The sequence below is a fragment of the Capsicum annuum genome, chromosome 4 (assembly GCF_002878395.1).
Source record: "Capsicum annuum cultivar UCD-10X-F1 chromosome 4, UCD10Xv1.1, whole genome shotgun sequence".
In the NCBI taxonomy this organism is placed as follows: Eukaryota; Viridiplantae; Streptophyta; class Magnoliopsida; order Solanales; family Solanaceae; genus Capsicum; species Capsicum annuum.
In genome coordinates this window covers 65832220-65851861 of record NC_061114.1, presented here as the reverse complement: position 1 = coordinate 65851861, position 19642 = coordinate 65832220, and the positions used below count along the sequence as shown (strand labels likewise).

At 32.6% G+C, this 19642-nt stretch overlaps 1 protein-coding gene across 1 annotated transcript; it reads left to right on the top strand.

Annotated features, from left to right (window-relative positions):
* Positions 1-9307: 9307 nt before the first annotated feature.
* LOC107869735 (flavonol synthase/flavanone 3-hydroxylase) lies at positions 9308-12862 on the top strand. The gene is made up of 3 exons (XM_016716195.2): positions 9308-9938; positions 11726-12053; positions 12528-12862. Exons 1-3 carry the CDS (start codon positions 9463-9465, stop codon positions 12738-12740), a joined length of 1017 nt encoding a protein of 338 aa, XP_016571681.1. The 5' UTR covers positions 9308-9462; the 3' UTR covers positions 12741-12862.
* Positions 12863-19642: the final 6780 nt, after the last annotated feature.

Genomic DNA, 19642 nt, shown 5'->3' with positions numbered 1-19642 from the left:
CATATAGTATGATACAAATAAATATAAAATATATAATACAACAACAACAATAAAAAATGAGAGAGAAAAAAGAAAATTTAAAAATAAAAAAAGGAGAAAAAAATGACAACAAAGAAATTAGAAAAAAATACAAAAGAAAAACTGCAAAGAAAAAATAAACAAAAATGAAAACCAGAAAAAGAGAGAAAAATATAAAAAAAAAAATGAAAAGGAAAAACGAAACTAAACAAAAAGGAAAAAAATGAAAAAGAAGAAAAGGAAAAAGAAAAAAAAACAAAAAAAAGGGAAAAAAAAAAAAAGGAAAGGAAATGAAAAGAAAAGAAAAAGAAATAGAAGATATAGAACTTATGTTTGTTAAGTCATGTAGTTATCTTAATATTTGTTCTAATATTTTCCTTAAAAACTATTATATCACCCCCTTGATTAAAATTTGGTATTTAAGGCTATTGTAAGTAATAAACGTTTCAAGGAATAATTGAATTAATTTCTTTTAAAAAAACAGTTTCGTGCACCAAAACTTTTGCTCACATAGAATTTAATGAAGGGTCCGACCACAAAATCTATTGTACGCGGCTTACGTTGCATTTATGCTAGAGGTTATTTCCAATGCTTGAACTCGTGACCTCCTAACTATATAACAATAATTTTATCAGTTACTCCAAGGTTTTCCTATCATTATTGGATCAGTAAAATAATTCAATTATTATTAATATAAAAATAAATTTTAGTTAGCTATGTAAGGAAAGATACGTGATCATATCAGATTTAGATATAAAAACTCATACCTATGTATAAGAAACCGGAAGAAAGAAGTTATATGTCATCGTTTTATTTTTTTATTAAAATGGAAAATGTTTGTATTATTTATATTTGTAATGTTACTTTATGACTCACACATAATTTCCCCCTACCCCACTCCCTCAAAAATTAAAAGAAAATTGACGCATATTTCTTAGTTTGGAACAAGCAATAGTAAAAAAAGTACTTTTGAGGTACTTTGCTAGTTCAAAGATCTTTTGAATAAAAATATAGCCAAGAGTAAAATTGACTTATTTAAAATGATTTAAAAATATATGTATCTCTTTTTTCTTTCAAAAAATTGAACTATTTTAATTCAAAGCCGGCTTTTAGGTAAAGCCACTAAAGTCTAGGCTTTAGGCCTTCAATTTTTGGGGGCCTCATTTAATATAAATATAATTACCTTGCTTTTGTATAAAATGAAAATAATACTATAAAAGTAAAAATATTTTTTAAATTTTGATTTGACCAAAAAATATGCTCAAAATTTGTGAAGAGATGTGACATAGTAAACACTATTTTTTAATATGAACCCAGTTATTCAATTAATTAATTTAATTATGTTAACTAGAAAATCATGCTTAAGATCAATAATGTCTCAAGAAAGACTATTATCAATTGAAAAAGAATTACTAAATAAAATCGATTATAAAATAATTATTCATAACTTTGTATCTTAAGAAGTTAGAAAAATAAATTTTAATAAACATCAAGAATCTCTTGTTGAAGTGTAGTTTTGGCCACAAAAAGTATTGAGCCGCCTCTTTATTTTATACATAGAAAATATCAATTTGAGAGGAACCCTAAACTACAAAACATCGTTTTGTGTTTTCTAAGCTAAATGGAGTTTGGTTGAAGGAGCGGCAATTACAATGCCAAGTGTCACTTTCTATCATATTTGCACTTACATACCTTCTCGACTAAAAAGCTTTTTTTAATTTTTTGGCTCATTCCTATGAATGTAGCTTTTTTTGCTACAATTTTCACAAGATACTAAGGAGTTGTTTGGCAATGATTTTTTTTTTTTAATATTTCATTTTTAATTAAAATTAAAATGTTTGGCCATAAAAATTTTAAAATGTATTTAAAAAAGTGAAAATTTTCACTTTTACTTCAATCACAAAAAGTCAAAAACAACCTTCTCGACTAAAAAGCTTTTTTCTTTTGGCTCATTCTTTTTAATATAGTTTTTTTTTGCTACAATTATTGCAAGATAATACGGAGGTATTTGGCGATGAATTTTTTTATTTTTTTCTGAAAAACTATTTCACTTTAACAAAAATTGTAGTGTTTGGCCATAAAAATTTCAAATACTATTTCAAAATGTATTTGGAAACATGAATTTTTTCACTTTTACTTCTATCACAAAAAGTCAAAAATAACTCTAATTTATATTCATGATCAAACACAACTTCAAACTCCTACTTCAATTCCAGCTCCAATTTTAGCTCCAAAATATTTTAATTTTCATGGCCAAACACCTACTAATATTCGTTTAGTCTCATTTGTGTGGCATCCTTTGATTTAGCACAGTATTTAAGAAAATAAAGAAAAAACTGAAACTTGTGATCTAAAATAATTTATTTTTGGGATTGTAAATTATTTGATAAAAAATAAAAGATATATTGTAGAGTAAGATGACATTCTTTTTGCGACTAACTAAAAAGAGAATGGCACTACAAAAAATGGATAGGTGGAGTGTATTTTTAGGTCCCATTTGACCATGAAAATTATATTTTTCGGAGTTGGAGTTGGAGTTGGAGTTGGAGTTATGTTTGACCATGAATACAAATTAAAGTTGTTTTGGGAATTTTATGAGAGAAGTATGAGTGAAAAAGGTGAAAACAAGTTACAATTCTGAAATTGTATTTGAAATTCTTATGGCTAAAAACATACTATTTTTACTTTTTTTACTTTTTTTACTAAAGTGAAATAATTTTTCGAAAAAAAATAGTAAAAAAATTTCATGATCAAATGACTACTTAGTATGTTATGTAGAAACATCTTAATTTAAAATTGTAAATTTAAAAAAATGACTTACAGACTCTTTGACCAATTACATATTAACACCCCGTTTGACAATAAAAATCATAATTTTTCGGAGTTGGAGTTAGAGTTGAAATTGTAGTTGAAGTTGGAGTTGTGCTTAACCATGAATATATATGAGTGAAAAAAGTGATTTTTTTTCAAATACAACTCCGAAATTGTATTTGGAATTTTCATGGCCAAACGCATCTTGTTTTTACTTTTTTCACTAAAATAATATAATTTTTCAAAAAAATATAAATAATTTTCATGACCAAATAGCTACTAATATTGTAGATAAAACGAAATGAAGAATACTACTCTCTCCGTTCTATTTTGATTCGTCCCAAAAAGAATGTCAATTTTTCTTATTTGGTAACTATTTAATGACATCATACCTATTTTATCATTAAGGGGTCTCACTTATCATGAAAAAACAATAAAAAATAAATATTAAAATAACTTTAAAAGGAACTATTTTGTAAACTTTATAAAGTCATAACTTATTTCTTAAATTCTGTATTTGATCAAATGACAATAAATAATAATTTTCATGTCAGATTTCAGTATAAAAATAATTCAGTACAAAAATAATAAAGTGAAGTTGGTGGTATTAATGAACCGCAATACTGCACGTGCCCACTAGAAAGAAACAAGAAAAGGATCCCCCTATTTTTGGTAAATTGTATTTTCCTTCATAGTGTGAGTGTCAAACGGATCGGGCCAGGCTAATCCGAAATCGTTCCTTCTATTTTAATCGATTTGAGGGTCGATTAAGGATCGATTTTGGCACTAGATGGGCTGAGTCGGGCCGAGCCAAATAGTAAAAAAATTAAAATCCATCCTAACCCAGCCCACTTAACCCAACTCGGTCAAATCCACCAAAATCCGATCAAACCCAGTCAAAAATATAAAAAAAAAAAAAAAACTTTCTTTCAATATACATTACATATACCCACCTATATACATTATAAATACGTTAAATAATATATATAAATGTATATATAGTCAATTACTCATATACACATACATAATTAGTCAATTACTCATATATACACACCATTCAATGTATATATACTACTAGTTATAAAATATACTACAATATATATACATTACAATATATATAGATATACTTATATACTAATTTATAAAACATATACACATGTATACATTAAATATACAGTTTTATAGAAGATATATACACGTGTATACGCACCATTCAATGTATATATACTACTACTTATAAAATATACTACAATATATATACATTACAATATATATAGATATACTTATATACTAATTTATAAAATATATACACATGTATACTTTAAATATACACTTCTATAGAAGATATCCAATTTATAAAATATATACATATGTATACGTTAAATATACACTTTATAGAAGATATATACACGTGTATACGCACCATTCAATGTATATATACTACTACTTATAAAATATACTACATTATATAAATATTATAATATATATAGATATACTTATATACTAATTTATAAAACATATACTCATGTATATGTTAAATATACACTTCTATAGAAGATATATGCACAAATATACAAAACATATGCTACTTAATATAATAAATTAATAATATTTGATAGTAAATTAATAATATATTAGAAGTGAGTTTTTAATTTAAAGTAGAAAACTAGAAATTCAATTTAAAATTTTAAATTGTTAAATGAAAAAAATATAAAAAGCAAGGACTAAGGGGTGAATGAATTTGGAGAATTTTATTGATTGCAAAATGATCCAAAATTTATAATTTACATGTATGAAAAATCTACAAATTATGCATCATTTTTTCCAACTCATTTATGTTAATATTAACGGGAACTTGCATAGGATAGTTGAAGTCAATGGAGGCAAAACCATGCATTGGACTTGATTCTGCTGAGTTCTCCCGTGAAGTCATAATTCTTCAAGTTTCAGCTCATCACTTGGCTCCGGTTCCATTCCTTGGTTTCTTCTTTCCGTTCTAATCCAATCTCTGAGGCAAACTAGAACATTCATTACATTGCTTCCCAATGAATGTTGGTTGTCTCCAAGCTGTTGTCGTCCTTAACTAAAGGCGTTCTCTGATGCAACAATTGACATTGGAACATTTAAGATATCTCTAGCTAATCTTGAAAGCACATGATATTGTGTTTCATTACTTCCCCACCAATCCAACGTGCTGATCCGTCGTTTGTGATCCTCTGATGCCGTCGAAGATAATATTTCAGCTCTTCCCGATAAGTTGATATGTAAGTTCTCTCATCAACACTGTTTCAACAATTTAAATCATAAAACGAATCAGAAAAACCACTATGTGCAGGCCATTTAGAGGATGATGGCTCCTCGGGAGGATGAGGAGTGACAGTTGGAGTGGTATTTATAGGTACGGCTAAATCAAATTAATCAGCATAGTGATTATATAATTTTTCTATGTAATCCTTTGCATCAGCAGTAGCCGTCCACAAATCAAGTTGTACTTGTTCAGAATCATGGTTAGTATTTATTTCTCAGTTAGTATAAATAAGAGTGCTAAAGTGACACATATTATTATATTTCATGCACGGATTTAGCATAGCACCAACCAAGTAAATAGAGAGAATCGAAAAAAAAATATTTTTTAAATTTCGTAAACATGGTGCCAACAGCTTCTTTATAACCTTCTTTATTTTATATTCTTTGAGCAAACTCGAAATATCGGCTATATATGCCAAAATATTACAAACAGTAGGATAATAAGCACCAGAAAATTCAACCGTAGCTACATAAATTTTTTCTAAAAACTTAACAAGATCATTAATAACAACCCAATCAGAATTATGTAGCATACAATCAGCAGAATCAACAAATAAACCGCAATGTTGGTTAAAAGCTAGTGTAATAGGAATTCTCTATTTATAACAAGTTTTTAAAAATTCATACGTAGAATTTCATCTAGTATCAATTTCCTCAGGCATCAAAATTGGTGTAAGTCCATTTTCTTGACATTTAACTTTAAATTCTCTACTTATCGATCTACGGATTATTTCCTTGAATAAAACCAACGGCAAGACGAATTTTTTCAATATAAAGCTCAAAAAAACTCAAGACAATCTTTTACAATTAAATTATATATATGACATGCACACTTAATATGAAAAATTTCAGGCAAGGGTGGAGATAGCGTAGATTTTAATTTTTTTATACCAGTCTTGTTGTTAGAAACATTATCAAAAGCAATACATAAAATTTTATTTTCGATACCATAATATCCGGCAATTTTAATAATAGAATCAGCAATAAATTGTCCAGTATGTTTATGATCTTCATCATATAAAAAAGCAAGAATACGTTTTCACATCACGAAATTACTATCCATCCAATGACAAGTAACGGTTAAATAATCATTTTTATTTACAGCACGACCAAGATCAGAAGTTAGGGACAATCTACATTGAATATTTTTTAACAATGTTGATAAATAAAATAATATTGTGAATGAAGTCTTAAAATATCAGACCGACAAGTAGTTCTAGGAATACCGTTAAACATAAGATTATAAATTGCTTGTATATAATGAATAAAGGCAGCAGAAGAAGGAAAACTAAAAGGAAAACAACCCACAGCTACCATTTTAGCTATTTCTTCCCGGTCCCTTAATTTATTATACTTCTTCGCTACGTGACTGGTTGCTAGGTCCATTCTAGTTTGCATTGGCCCACCAACATCCCCACCACCTTATGCAATATTTAACTCTCTTTTTGTGATCTTTAGCTATATGTCTCATTAACGTACCCGTACCTCCTTGTTTGCCTCCACTTCTATGCTTATATATTTGTTGACAAATATTGCATTGCACCTCAATATCTTATATACGTTCAAAAAATTTCCATGCAACACTAGTTCTTTTACGAGGTCTTGGGGTACTGGGAGGACGGAGAGGGAGATTAACCGATTCAGATCTAACGTTAGCATCTCCTACTGCAGGTGTCTCAGCAATATTTTTATTATCTTCGTCTAAATTAACTTCATCTACTTTATTTTCTTCTTCTATATCGTAATTTTTCTGAGATTCTACATAATCCATATTGTGAGCACCTACACCTATTTCTTCCTCAAAAGGTGTACCAAGTGGTACCGGAGGCGAAGGCACACGGGTATATCTACTACTTGAACTACCTCTACCGCTAGTAATTCGCTTTTTACTACCACTAGCGCTTTCAGGACAAAAATTTTAACACCTTTAGTAGCGAGGTTTCTTAATTTATCCATAATATAAATTAAATTAAACTAAAAATATTCAAAATACACAAATATAATAAAATTAAATATTAAATAATTAATACAATAAATAAAAATTAAACGTAAGAGATGGAATGACAATACCAAATTTTGAAAGTATCCGAAGGTTGCGACTTTAGAAACTTCCGTTCGTACTTTGTAAACGAAAAATTAAAAAATTAAAGTGAACACTTCAAGAAATTAAATATATTGAATATTTGAGAATTGAGATTTGAGATTTGAGAGAGATTGAGATTTGCGAGAGTGAAAAATTGTGTGAAAAATGATTTGAAGTTGTAGGGTATTTATAGAATTTTTTTTGGGATTAAAAAATATTTTTTAAAGTTAATTTTTTTTTAATAAATGGGCCCAAACTAGCCGTTTAGATCCAAAAAAGGCTATATAGCCGTTGGGCCAATGGCTAGTTTTGCCCAAAATCTCAATTTTTTTTTTAAAAAAGGTATTCGGGCCGGGCCGGGCTGGTTAACCAACGGGCTTAGACTGGGCTTGGTCCAGGCCGGATTAGCTAGGCCCATTTTAAAAAAATAACCGGCCCGGGACCGAAACCCTAAAGCTCTAGGGCTTACCGAGCCGGGTTAGTTATGAGGGCCGGGTCGGGCTGGATTGACCCGGCCCACTTGACGCCCTTACTTCATAGTGATAGGTAAAGGCAAGAAGGTTGGCAAAAAGTAAGTTCCAAACTGAGACATAGTAAATATTATACAGCGTCATTTCCCTATATAATGCAATTAAAATTTGAATGTATTAAGGAGGACACTAAAGAAGAAAAAATAATAATAATAATAATTAAAGAATGAAAATAGTTCAATGTCACATGACAATAACTATGCCAATGGAGGTGGTAAGGGTACAAGCAGTAATGTTAATAACGAATTGTATGGACACAATTCCATCAGAGTACATTCGTTCAAAGAACGAACAGCCATCAATCACAACGATACGCGGAGTGGTGCTTCAGGTGCCAGCCATTGACATAAGTGATATTGATGCTAACGTGGATAAAATAGTGAAAGAGATAGTGAAGGCTAGCAAAGAGTGTGGGATTTTTTAAGTGATAAATCACGAAATTCCTAATGAGGTGATTGCGAATTTTCAGAAAGTTGGGAATGAGTTCTTTGAGGGAGTGCCACAAGTAGAGAAAGAGTTGATTGCGAAGAATCCAGGATCCCAGATTATAGAAGGATATGGTACTTCTTTGCAAAAGGAAGTCGAATGGAAAAAAGGTTGGGTTGATCATTTATTTCACAAGATTTGGCCTCCTGCTTCCATCAACTATCATTGTTGGCCTAAAAACCCTCCTTCCTATAGGTTTTGTACTATATCTCTGTAACTTTATGTTTATTTGCGAGTTGAAATTCTGTGAGAGAAGTATGAGTGAAAAAAGTGAAAACAATTAAAACTTGTTTTCACTTTTCTAAATAATTTTTCTAAATTGGAGTTGGAAAAGTCATGACTAAACGGTGTGTGTTTTCACTTTTTTCATTAAAGTGAAATAATTTTTTGAAAAAAAGAAAAAAAATTCTATGACCAAATGGCTACTTAGTTTACTTTAGTTAAAAAAATGAAAATCACAGTATCTAGCCTTGAAAATTTCAAATATAATTTGAAATTGTATTTTGAAAAAATAAAAACAATAACTTCTACTCTCACAACTCCAACTCTAACTTCAATTCCAACTTTAAAAAATTATGTTTTCATGACCAAACATGGCCTAGAAATGTAAGAAAAAAACGAGGAAAAGAGATAGTGTACAATGTTTGATTTGCAAAATATTTTAGAATATTTTCTGTTGAAATGCAAAGCTAGTCTTTTTTCTCCCGTGAATTATTTTACTGTTTCTTTACCCTAGGTGTGATCTCATTACACCTTTATTTTTGATTTTATTTGATCAGATGATTTAGAAAAGGGAGAGTATTCTGAATTAAATTTAGATTAGGGAAATAAATTAATGGGGATTAAAAAAAATCATAAAAATAATGATATTAATGAGGAGTATATATGTAGAAGATTGAAATTTTTCTTATCAAAATTGGTGATTTGTTTTCCTAACTTAATTCTTTAATTATATATGGTTAAGACACTTGTAAATTAAGTTAATCTAAACCATTAAATTTTAATGGAGAGGAGTCAAATTCGGTAAAATATAATTTCCATCATACTTTTTCCTTACATGTGCCTCCTTATCACCAAGACGCCGATCGAAAAGCTGTTTGAACAGGATTAAAACCTAGTCAAATCAGCTTTCAATCTCCCTTTTTTAGCTTTTCTATGTTTTTGATAAAATTAAAAAATACTTAAAAACCTAGAACAATTCAAGGCCACAGTGCAACTACCCTGACAATGGAGGTGGCAAGGGTACAAGCGATAGCGTCAATAACGAAAGGTATGGACACAATCCCATCAGAGTATATTCATTCAGAGAGTGAACGGCCGGCAGCTACAACGCTGCATGGAGTTGTACTTCAGGTGCCAGTCATCGACCTAAGTGATGTCGATGCTAATGAGGGAAAAATAGTGAAAGAGATAGCGAAGGCTAGCAAAGAGTGGGGAATTTTTCAAGTGATAAATCATGGAATTCCTAATGAGGTGATTGCGAATTTGCAGAAAGTTGGAAAGGAGTTCTTTGAGGAACTACCACAAGAGGAGAAAGAATTCATTGCGAAGAATCCAAGGTCGCAGAGTATAGAAGGGTACGGGACTTCTCTGCAAAAGGAAGTAGAAGGGAAAAAAGGTTGGGTTGATCATTTGTTTCACAAGATTTGGCCACCTTCTGCAATCAATTATTGTTATTGGCCTAAGAACCCTCCTTCCTACAGGTTTTGTATCTATAACTCTCATTTTTTGTTTATTTGTTGGTTGAACTTTTATACCCTGAGTGCATTTTATGATGAAAATTTACCATCACAACAGATTAAAATAATTACTTATAATAACAAAAATTTATTTGTGTAGTGAGATGTATATATATAAGGTAAATCCTAAGAGAAAAATGAAATGCGCGCAAGCACTTTCATGTTAGTGCTTTCATGATTTGTGTTGGTAATTTTTTGTACTATAATTTTTTTAAGCTTTTCTTTATGCATAAAAAAGAAAAAAAATGTTAAATCTAAAATATAAACCTAAAATTATACCACCATCGAGAATGAGATAGATCGGGGATAAAGTAGCATCTTACTTGAGCGCCCTGGCCTTTTTGCAAAATGCCAACTAATCTTAAACATAGTAAAGTAGACAAGAAGCCATTCTAGCTATTAAGCCTATAATCTTTTTGTTTGCCACATGCAAGCCAAAATGGATTGCTTTCTACGCCATTTGGAGTAGTTACGTTGTATTCACAAGGAAGACGTATCAATAGTTTGAAGAAAAATAAAAAAACTGGTGTAAATTTGATGGGGTTTAGAGAATAACAAGATGTCATCAATCATAAGACATCCTTTAATTAAAAAGAACTTACATAGTACCTTTATTATAGTTTCTTTCTTATGTTTTCTAGTTCAGCTAGTTTATTACTTCCACTTTTTTCTTGATGATGTTTGATAAATGGGGCGCCTCTCTATGATTCTAAAGTTTTTGCTTAGATTTCTCTGTGACATGACATAATTTAAAATAAATAATTAAGATTTCACTATCTAAAGCAAGGCTCTAATCATGGTTTAGATAAGTAATTCCTTTCTTCTTTTTTTGTTTAAACATTTCTTTTCCCATTTCACAATATAACTCAAAAATAAATTAAAAACAACATAACAAGTTACTCCCTTCGTTTTAAAAAAAAATGATCTACTTTGATTTGGCACAAAGTTTAAGAAAATAAAGAAGACTTTTGAATCTTGTGGTCTTAGATTAAAGTTATGTCAAATGTATCAAAATGTCCTTTAATCTTGTGGTCCTAAATATGTCATGTGGAAAGTTGAAATTAAAGTATTGCCAAAAAAGGAAATGGGTCTTTTTTTTTAAACGGGTTAAAAAGAAAAGTAGGTCATTCTTTTTTAAATGGATGGAGTATAATTTTTTTTAAAAAAAGAAAGACAGAGAAATTAGGAAGAGATCATTTTAAAAATATTTTATGAGCAAGATAATATGTAATGATTGTGGGATTACTGATCTGTAAAAAGTATATATATATTGAATATTAATGATCTAAATTATGGTTGTCGGCTTGCTTTAGTCAATTAAATCCTACCCATAATTTTAGTCTATGCCACCTATCCTCAATTCAAATAAGAACTTGATAGCTTGAGAAAAATGAATATAAGAGAAATAAATCCTACCCATAATTTTAGTCTATGCCACCTATCCTCAATTCAAACAAGAACTTGATAACTTGAGAAAAATGAATATAAGAGAAATAAAGAGGAGTCGAATCCATGTTAAATAGGATGTTTATGGTTAAATATAATACCATGATATTTCAAGTTTATTAGTATGATTAAAAGTAACTAAATTTATTTTTCTCAAACACGTTTTGTCTATACTTGAGTGCTATCACACTTAAATTCCTGCATTAGTCACAATGTCCAAAGTGTCGGGACTTAGTATCATCAAATTTTAAATTTTGAATCATCTTTAAATACATATTGTTGTTTACTTTGAATATTTTTTGTAGGGAAGCAAACGAGGAATATGCAAAGAGGCTCAGAGAAGTTGTAGATAAGATGTTTAAGAGCTTGTCACTTGGGCTTGGATTGGAAGCCCATGAAATGATGGAGGCAGCTGGTGGTGAAGACATAGTTTACTTGTTGAAGATCAATTATTACCCACCATGCCCACGACCCGACTTGGCCCTTGGTGTTGTGGCCCATACAGATATGTCCTACATCACCCTTCTTGTCCCAAATGAAGTCCAAGGCCTCCAAGTGTTTAAGGATGGCCATTGGTATGATGTGAACTACATAACAAATGCCCTAATTGTCCACATTGGTGACCAAGTTGAGGTATATCTCCTATAACCTATTCTCTTCTTATTGATCATTCTATCATTTTGGTGTACATTGAACTACTTGTTTCTAGAGTTAGGTTTTTACCTACTCAAACTTAATTAGAGCGGCATAATCAACAATAATTTATATAGTCGACTTCAATTTTGCTTGGGATTGAGGCCTTATATGATTGTTATAAATTACCGTAGTTATTATCATATATGTATCCGGTAAAATGCCCTGGCATAGAAGTAAAATCAAGATTTTTCAATTTATAAGTCTATATTTGAGAATAATGATTTCAAGTGGAAACTAATAATTGAGTTCTAAAAATATTTAATGAATTTTTAAGACAAATGTACTATTTGAGCAACAGTTAAGTATGTCCGAATATGTATCCGCTCTTCTAGTTCTGCCCTTGTCCTAGAATACTCTCTCTCCATCTCTCTTTATGTTTTTATTTCTAAAAATTAGTGAATGGTTGAACAGATTCTTAGCAATGGGGAATACAAAAGTGTGTACCATCGGACAACAGTGAACAAGGACAAGATAAGAATGTCATGGCCTATTTTCTTGGAGCCCCCATCAGAGCATAAAGTTGGGCCGATCCCTAAGCTGGTTAATGAGGCCAATCCACCCAAATTCAAGACCAAGAAGTACAAGGATTATGTCTACTGTAAGCTTAATAAACTTCCTCAGTGAAGAATTATGTACACCAGTGATAATTAGCTAGTAATTTTATCTATACAATGATTTTGTACTTACCAAAATGTATCTTATACCCTGAAGGATTTTATGCTTAATTTTAACCTATTTGAAACGTAGGCGTAATACTTTATTTTAAATGAGCAAAATGGGCTGAATTTGGGTATGTTAAATGGATAGGTTGGACTGAATTTAAAATGTCAAAATGGGCCGGTTATTTAGGTGGAAATAGGCAGTAAACTACATAAATGATCCTTATAATGTGTGGTTTTTTGTTTTTGTTCCCCATTAAAAAGGTCCTACAAAACTATTTTTTTATATAGAATAATTACCTATTTACTCCTCTATATTTCAAACTTTTCTAAACAACTCTATAGTTAGTAGGCATTTGGTCATGAAAACTAAAATTTTTTGGAGTTGGAATAGGAGTCGGAGTTTTGTTTGGCCAAGTCTTTTTGAAAATTTTTTTAGACTTTCCATTATATCATGAGGAGATTTTGAGGAAGAAAATAAAAATTGAAGTTGTCTTTAATTTTGAGGTCTTTTATCAATGGATTAGGAAGAAGTGACAGTGTGGTAGTCAAGCATTTAACTCCAATTGTTGGTTGAAATTAATAGGGTGTTTTTGTAAAAATAAATAAAAACAGGGTCATTTGTAACAATAAATAAAATTGAATCTGAAGTTGGAAAAAAGTGAATTTACCTTTTCACACCCTCTTTTTACGTACTCTAAAAATGGTTATTTTAAGTTTGAAAGGGTTTTATTATTTAAGTGACAAGAAATGAAAATTTGTTTCGGAAAAAAATTATTTACATTTTTTACTCAGAGTCGCCACTTGGCCTAATCTGGTGTGCCAAGTCACCATTGGAAAATTCTTTTCAAACCATTTGACTCTTCAAACTGGTTTGCGAACAGAGACTTCAGCTAAGGAATTCTGTTGACCGAGGGGAAGGTGTTAGACACCCCTAGATCCCGTGGTTCAACCATGGTCGCTTGGTAGAGTGTGTCGACTATTTTGGAATTACGAAATGTATAAACCACACAAAAGCATGCAAAATCATGAAACAATAAACAAAACAAAACAATCCAAAAAAATGTAAAGTCCAGTCCAATTATACAGTCTGAAAAATAGAAAAATACGAAAATATAAATCCTAGTCTAAACTAAATCTAGACTAAGCTCCAATGCCTTACTCGACGCCGCAGGCCTTCATCACGATCATTTTCCGCCAACATGATACATCGGGGCATTCCCCGATGAATAAATACATAAAACCTCGAGGCATTCCCCGGTAAAATGAATAAATTTTCTCAATTTTTGTGCGTTAAAATAGAAAAAACCATTCAACGAATATTCACACATTCAGCAAATCACCATCTTCCATTTTTTTCTACAATTTGCCCACCCAAACTTAGTATTTGCCTACCAATTTAACAATCTAAACCATGATACTATTAACAATATCCAACAATGAATCAAAATTTATCAACGTTCATCCTATTCGATCTTTTAATTCCCACCCCCCAATTCTATGCTCAAATTATCAATTTCAAATCTCAAATGATATCATATCATTACACCATATATAATCGCGAGAATCAGCAACAAATCAAACAAAGTAACAATTCATCACCAATAAAGATCAACCAACACGATATTCAATCCAATGCACGGATATCGTCAATGAAATAAAAAGAGGAAAAGAGTAGAATTGGACCTTAATTTGAAGCTTTTGAACTCAATGTTATTCAAATTAAAAGAGTCCGTATACGAAAGCCTCCAACCGAACCTCAACCACGACCAAACTCGACTCGATATAGAGAAATACAAACTGGACAGATTTTGACCCGACGAAAAACCTCAAAAATGATCGACACCAACTCTGTGTCGAGACCCGCAAGCCCAAACAGGAATCAAACCCAACTAAAAAGACGTTTATACGAACCAAAATCAATAATTTCCAATCGAATTTGACCAAAATCCACTGGAATCCATGCTGGGTTATCTTTAGCACTTAGTTGGAGCTCCGGCAGTAACAAAACAGAGGAAAAGAGTTATAAAACCTGGAACAATGAATGTTTCCAGCGTTACGTCATCGAAAAATTGTTTTGCTCAATGTTTCTCGCCGTTTTTCTCAACGATTCAGACCAAATTTCTTATTATTCTCTGATCTTTCTCAATTTCTCTTCTCTCTCTCTCTCTCATCACTATCCCTCTCCCTCGATCTCTTTCCTCTTCGATCTGTGCGTACGTGAAAGTGTGAGAATATGGAAATAGATGATTTTCTGAGAGTGGTGGGTGTAAATTGATCAGTAAAATGACAAGGATCTATTATGTGTATGTGTTTAATAGTGAATTAATCAAAAAGAAAAATAATCCCCCCAATCCCATGCTTGCGAGTGAATCCCGTATATGTATGTATGTGTATATGATTCTGTGAATGGGAATTCTGTAAGAGGTCTGTAATGTGTATATGGTTGTTTGTATATGGCAGTGACAATGAAGAAGACCAGGGCCAGAGAAAAAAATGGAGTCCCCCTTTTGTGTGCGAGAGTATTGTGTATATATGAGATCTGTGAGATTGGAGGGGTGGGGGTTGTGGTATGTATGTGTCTGCCTATTCTCTGTGAGAATGTGTGTGTGTATATGTTGTAAGGTCACATGGGTGGGTATTGGAGTAGGGTAGGTGTGTTTTATTTTGATTGGGTAGGTTGTTAGGATAAGATGTGAGGGTTAGGATAAGATAAGATTTGTTAGAAAGTTTGTTATTTTTTGTATTTTGTGAGGGTATAATAACATGGGTGTGGGTACACGATAGGATAAAATAAAAATGGGTAAAAGTGAATAAAAATTGAACTTTAAGAGGACAAAATCACGTGTCTACATCATGCCCCATTTGGATGTAAACACATGGTGTTTTCATACAAAGCAGTAGACGACGAGGTGGAATTTCGTCCTATCCTTTATTTAAAAGCACGAAGCAAGAGGAAAGAGGAAAACCGGGTCTTGACTTAGGACATCCTACCCACCCTAGTTATAAGGGGATTAAGTGACGAGTATCTCAAAGGATTGGACGGAGGTGGACTATACCGAGTTGGAGAGTCGAGTGAGGTTCTATCGAGGTTCCGGTCCGCGGCTCTGTTATTACATTGAAAATGAAAATTACAAGTTAAAACATAAGTGAAATTATAAAAATCCTATCTATACAGCTTCTATTGGTTCTTGACTCGACTTTCATCACCCTATTCTTCAGGCGGGCTCCTGACTTGCAATTTCTTTCAACTTGTTGCTTGGCTTTCAATTGCTTTGCTTTGTTGCTTGACTTTTCGTTTCTTCACCCTATTCTCCAGGCGGGCTCCTGACTTGCTATTTCATCACTTTGTTTCTTGACTTTCATTTCTCCACTCTGTTCTCCAGGCGGGCCTCTGACTTACTATTTCATAACCCTGTTCTTCAGGCGGGCTCCTGAAACCCAAAATTAAACTAGAATGAAAATTATCCCAAACAAGAATTATAATAAAGTGGTATTTCATTTTTGAAAGTGTTGTCCCATTTTCCAGGAGGGTCCTGAACAGAAAGTAAAATCCCATTTTTCAGGAGGGTCCTGAACATAAAGTAAAATCTCATTTTTCAGGAGGGTCCTGAACAGAAAGTAAAAATCCCATTTTTTAGGAGGGTCCTGAACATAAAGTAAAATCCCATTTTTCGGGAGGGTCCTGAACATAAAGTAAAATCCCATTTTTCAGGAAGGTCCTGAACATAAAGTAAAAATCCCATTTTTTAGGAGGATCCTGAACAGAAAGTAAAATTCGATTTTTCAGGAGGGTCTTGAACATAAAGTAAAAATCCCATTTTTCAGGAGGGTCCTGAACAGAAAGTAAAAATCTCATTTTTTAGGAGGGTCCTGAACATAAAGTAAAATCCCATTTTTTAGGAGGGTCCTGAACAGAAAGTAAAATCCCATTTTTCAGGAGGGTCCTAAGCAGAAATAAAATCCCACGGATGTGCATTTCCAATGGTAGCTGAATTAAGTGAAGCGAATTTGCCCCTATATCAACAAAGAAAATTTGTCAGTTAAAAGCTTAGTGGTGGCTCGCAGATCTTGGCTTCTCAGGTATCTTCCCAGCACTCGTTTCTTTCATCTTTGTTCCAAATTGCTAATACTTGCCCTGTCTTGCCGCATCATTGACCCAGATTCAGATTAAGGGAAATGAGTTCTGACTCAAACCGTGGGTTTCCATTTTACCATGCCCCTGAGGTGCACTCTTTTCCCAAATCTGAATGCTTCCACGTATCCAATAGCCTGTCGGTTGATAGACTTTCTTTGCTTCATGTTGAATTATGATCATATTTCTTTCTTGTGCTGTTCCTTGGCTTTTCCTCATATAATTGGAAAGACTGGTAGTAAATTTTGAAATCCTTTCTCGCTTGTTTTGACACAGACTTGACTTAAAATGTAAAGAAATGATGGTGACTTTTATTTTGATAAATGACATAAAAAGACTAAAAGCATGAATATGTAAATGAAAGAAAAGGGCAATGTCTCATATTCAAAAAGAAAACTTCTCTGAATACAACAACCAACTCCAATGAGTATGACATGCATTTTGGATTGAGCTGCCTGATCTTCCTATCCAAACTCCCCATTTGTTGTTGAGTTCATGCCTTTGCTGCTGAGCCGTTTCTTCAAATTCATTGGACTCATTCATCACATTCGATTGTCGACATCCTAAATGACTTTTGCCAACAAATCTCTTTCTTTTCACTTTTTACTTTTCTCTTGAACTCTCCATCGCCTTACGGTGTCCGTGAGGGTTTTTACCAATAAGACTCTCTCATTTTTATTTTTTTCCACTCACCATCGCCTTATGGTGCCTGCAAGGGTTTTCACCAATAAGACTCTCTCATTTTCATTTCTCTCAACTAACCATCACCTTATGATGCCCACGGGGGGTTTTCACCAATAAGACTCTCTCATTTTTGTGTTTCTTTGCTGATTTCTTATGCTGAGGGAGACGAGTGGTACCTCACAATTTATCATCATATCCATCGCATGCTTAGCCTTAACATTATCAAAAATTGATCTGAAGGACTTTCTTTGGTTGTAACTTGGCTTTTGGTTAAGGTTAGAAAAGATGGTAAGGGGATCAAACGATACTTGAAGTGGGGGTGGGACTTACAACTTTTGGAATCGACTCAAACAACACATTAATTCATGCCCCAGTTTGTTGACTGGGTGAATCTTAAATCTTTATTTGGTTGGATTGAGCCCGAAATAGGGTAGCCTACGTATCTCACTCCCGAGAGAGGAGAATCAGGTCGGACGTAGTTCCATCATCTTGTTCTTTGTTCTTATTTGATTTTGATTTTTTTTTAATTTTTGAACTCTTTCTTTTATTCTTATTTCCTCGACATTTATCTTTGATTCTATTTGGATTCCAAAAGAGGGATATGAAAAAAATAAAAAATAAAATGAAGCTCAAACGGGTAAACAAGGGATGACACAATGTTTGGATAGAAGAATAAAATGCCTTCGTCATATCAATCTTCAAAAATGCAAGTACTAAATATGCAATAAACTCAACAAAGGATCAAATATCATACATAGTATCATTTGACCAATCAGTATTGATAGCCATTTCTGCCATTTTGCCTTCAATATCTGTCAAATATAAGGCTCCATTGGGCAACACTTTCTTCACAACGAAAGGACCTTGCCAGTTAGGGGGGAACTTGCCTTTCGCTTTAACCTGGTGAGGAAGGATACGTCTCAATACCAACTGACCAACTTCAAAATTCCTGGGACGGAGCTTTTTGTTATACGCTTGAGCCATCCTCCTCTGATACAACTGGCCATGACACACAGATGTTAGCCTTTTTTCCTCAATCAAACTCAAATGTTCCAGTCGGTTTTTTACCCATTCGTTATCATCAATCTCTGCTTTACAATGACTCGAAGAGAGGGAATTTAAACTTCTGGAGGGATGACTGCTTCTATCCCATACACTAATAAATATGGAGTTGCCCCTATTGAAGTGAGAACAGTGGTGCGATAACCTAGCAATGTAAATGGAAACTTTTCATGGCACTGTCTAGACCCTTCTACCATTTTTCACAGTATCTTTTTTATATTCTTATTGGCGGCTTCTACAACACCATTGGCCTTTGGGAGATATGGAGTAGAATTTTGATGCGCGATCATAAACTGTTGACATACTTCTTGCATCAAATGACTATTGAGATTGGCAGCATTGTCTATAATGATCATCTTAGGAATCCCAAATCTACAAATGATATTGGCATGAACATGATCTACCACAGCCTTCTTTGTCACTGACTTGAAAGTTACTGCTTCTACCCACTTTGTGAAATAGTCAATGGCTACCAACATGATCTATGTCCATTTGATGCCTTCGGCTCAATCAGTCTAATCACATCCATTCCCCAATCCATGAACGACCATGGAGCGGCCATTGCATGCAACTCAATAGGAGGAGATCGTATCAGATCACCGTGTACCTGACATTGATGACACTTTCGAAAAAATTGAATAGAATCCCTTTCCATAGTAAGCCAGTAATAACCTGCTTGAAGAATCTTCTTTGACAAGACATGACCGTTCATACGCGACCCTCATACTCCAGACTGTATTTCAACCATGATTGCCGAGGCTTCTCTTGTATCTACACACCTTAAAAGTCCCAGATCTGGGATCCTCTTATACAAGATTCCCCCACTTAAGAAAAATTCACTAGCCAAATGCCTAATAGTCCTCTTTTGATCGTTGGTGGCATATGCGGGTATTCTCTTGACTAAATGTACCACTTGATATCCAAGAACCAAGGTTCTCTATCGAGCTCTTCTTCAACCACATTGCAGTAAGCATGCTCATCACGAC

Bases quoted from the DNA above. Each gene is read 5' to 3' on its own strand.
- LOC107869735 (XM_016716195.2), top strand. From the start codon at position 9,463: ATGGAGGTGGCAAGGGTACAAGCGATAGCGTCAATAACGAAAGGTATG. The intron at 9,939-11,725 runs GTTTTGTATCTA...TATTTTTTGTAG, and splicing joins AAGAACCCTCCTTCCTACAG to GGAAGCAAACGAGGAATATG. The intron at 12,054-12,527 runs GTATATCTCCTA...ATGGTTGAACAG, and splicing joins ACATTGGTGACCAAGTTGAG to ATTCTTAGCAATGGGGAATA.